The sequence below is a fragment of the Eimeria mitis genome, genomic scaffold (assembly GCF_000499745.2).
Source record: "Eimeria mitis Houghton genomic scaffold, Emh_scaff848, whole genome shotgun sequence".
Taxonomy (NCBI): Eukaryota; Apicomplexa; class Conoidasida; order Eucoccidiorida; family Eimeriidae; genus Eimeria; species Eimeria mitis.
In genome coordinates this window covers 1,317-1,798 of record NW_013576240.1, presented here as the reverse complement: position 1 = coordinate 1,798, position 482 = coordinate 1,317, and the positions used below count along the sequence as shown (strand labels likewise).

Here is a 482-nt window from a genome sequence, read left to right as displayed (position 1 = left end):
ACCAGCAGACTCAACTGCAGCAGCCACTGCAGCAGCAGCAGCACCTGCAGCAACCGCAGCAACTGCAGCAACCGCAGCAACTGCAGCAACAGCAGCATCTGCAGCAACCGCAGCAACTGCAGCAACAGCAGCAGCTGCAGCAGCAGCAGCACCTTCAACAGCCGCCGCTGCAGAAGCAGCAGCCAGGATCTCGGGCTAGGGAAATTGCTCTGTCCCGCGGCACCGGGGGCCGCACTGTTGCCACCACGGTGATGCAGGGCGCTCAGCAGCCGCCGCAACAGCAACAGCAGCAGCAGTTGCTGCTGCAGCAGCAACAGCTGCTTCAGCACCAGCAGCCACATCAGCAACAGCAGCCTCACCAGCAGCAGCTTCATCAGCCGCCTCAGCAGCAGCAGCACCAGCCTCCAGCTCCCCAGCAGCTGCAACAGCAGCATCCGCAACAACAGCAGCAGCAGCAACAGCAACAGCAGCAGCAGCAGCAG

General features: G+C 62.9%; 1 protein-coding gene across 1 annotated transcript in view; it reads left to right on the top strand.

Annotated features, from left to right (window-relative positions):
• The window catches only part of EMH_0023770 (kazal-type serine protease inhibitor domain-containing protein, putative), a gene marked incomplete at both ends in the record, with an annotated part of 3,717 nt that overhangs the window by 2,170 nt on the left and 1,065 nt on the right, over positions 1-482 (top strand). Inside the window, one exon of the mRNA XM_013502193.1 lies at positions 3-482. Coding sequence (XP_013357647.1) covers positions 3-482 — 480 coding nt within the window. The remainder of the gene's footprint in view (positions 1-2) is intronic.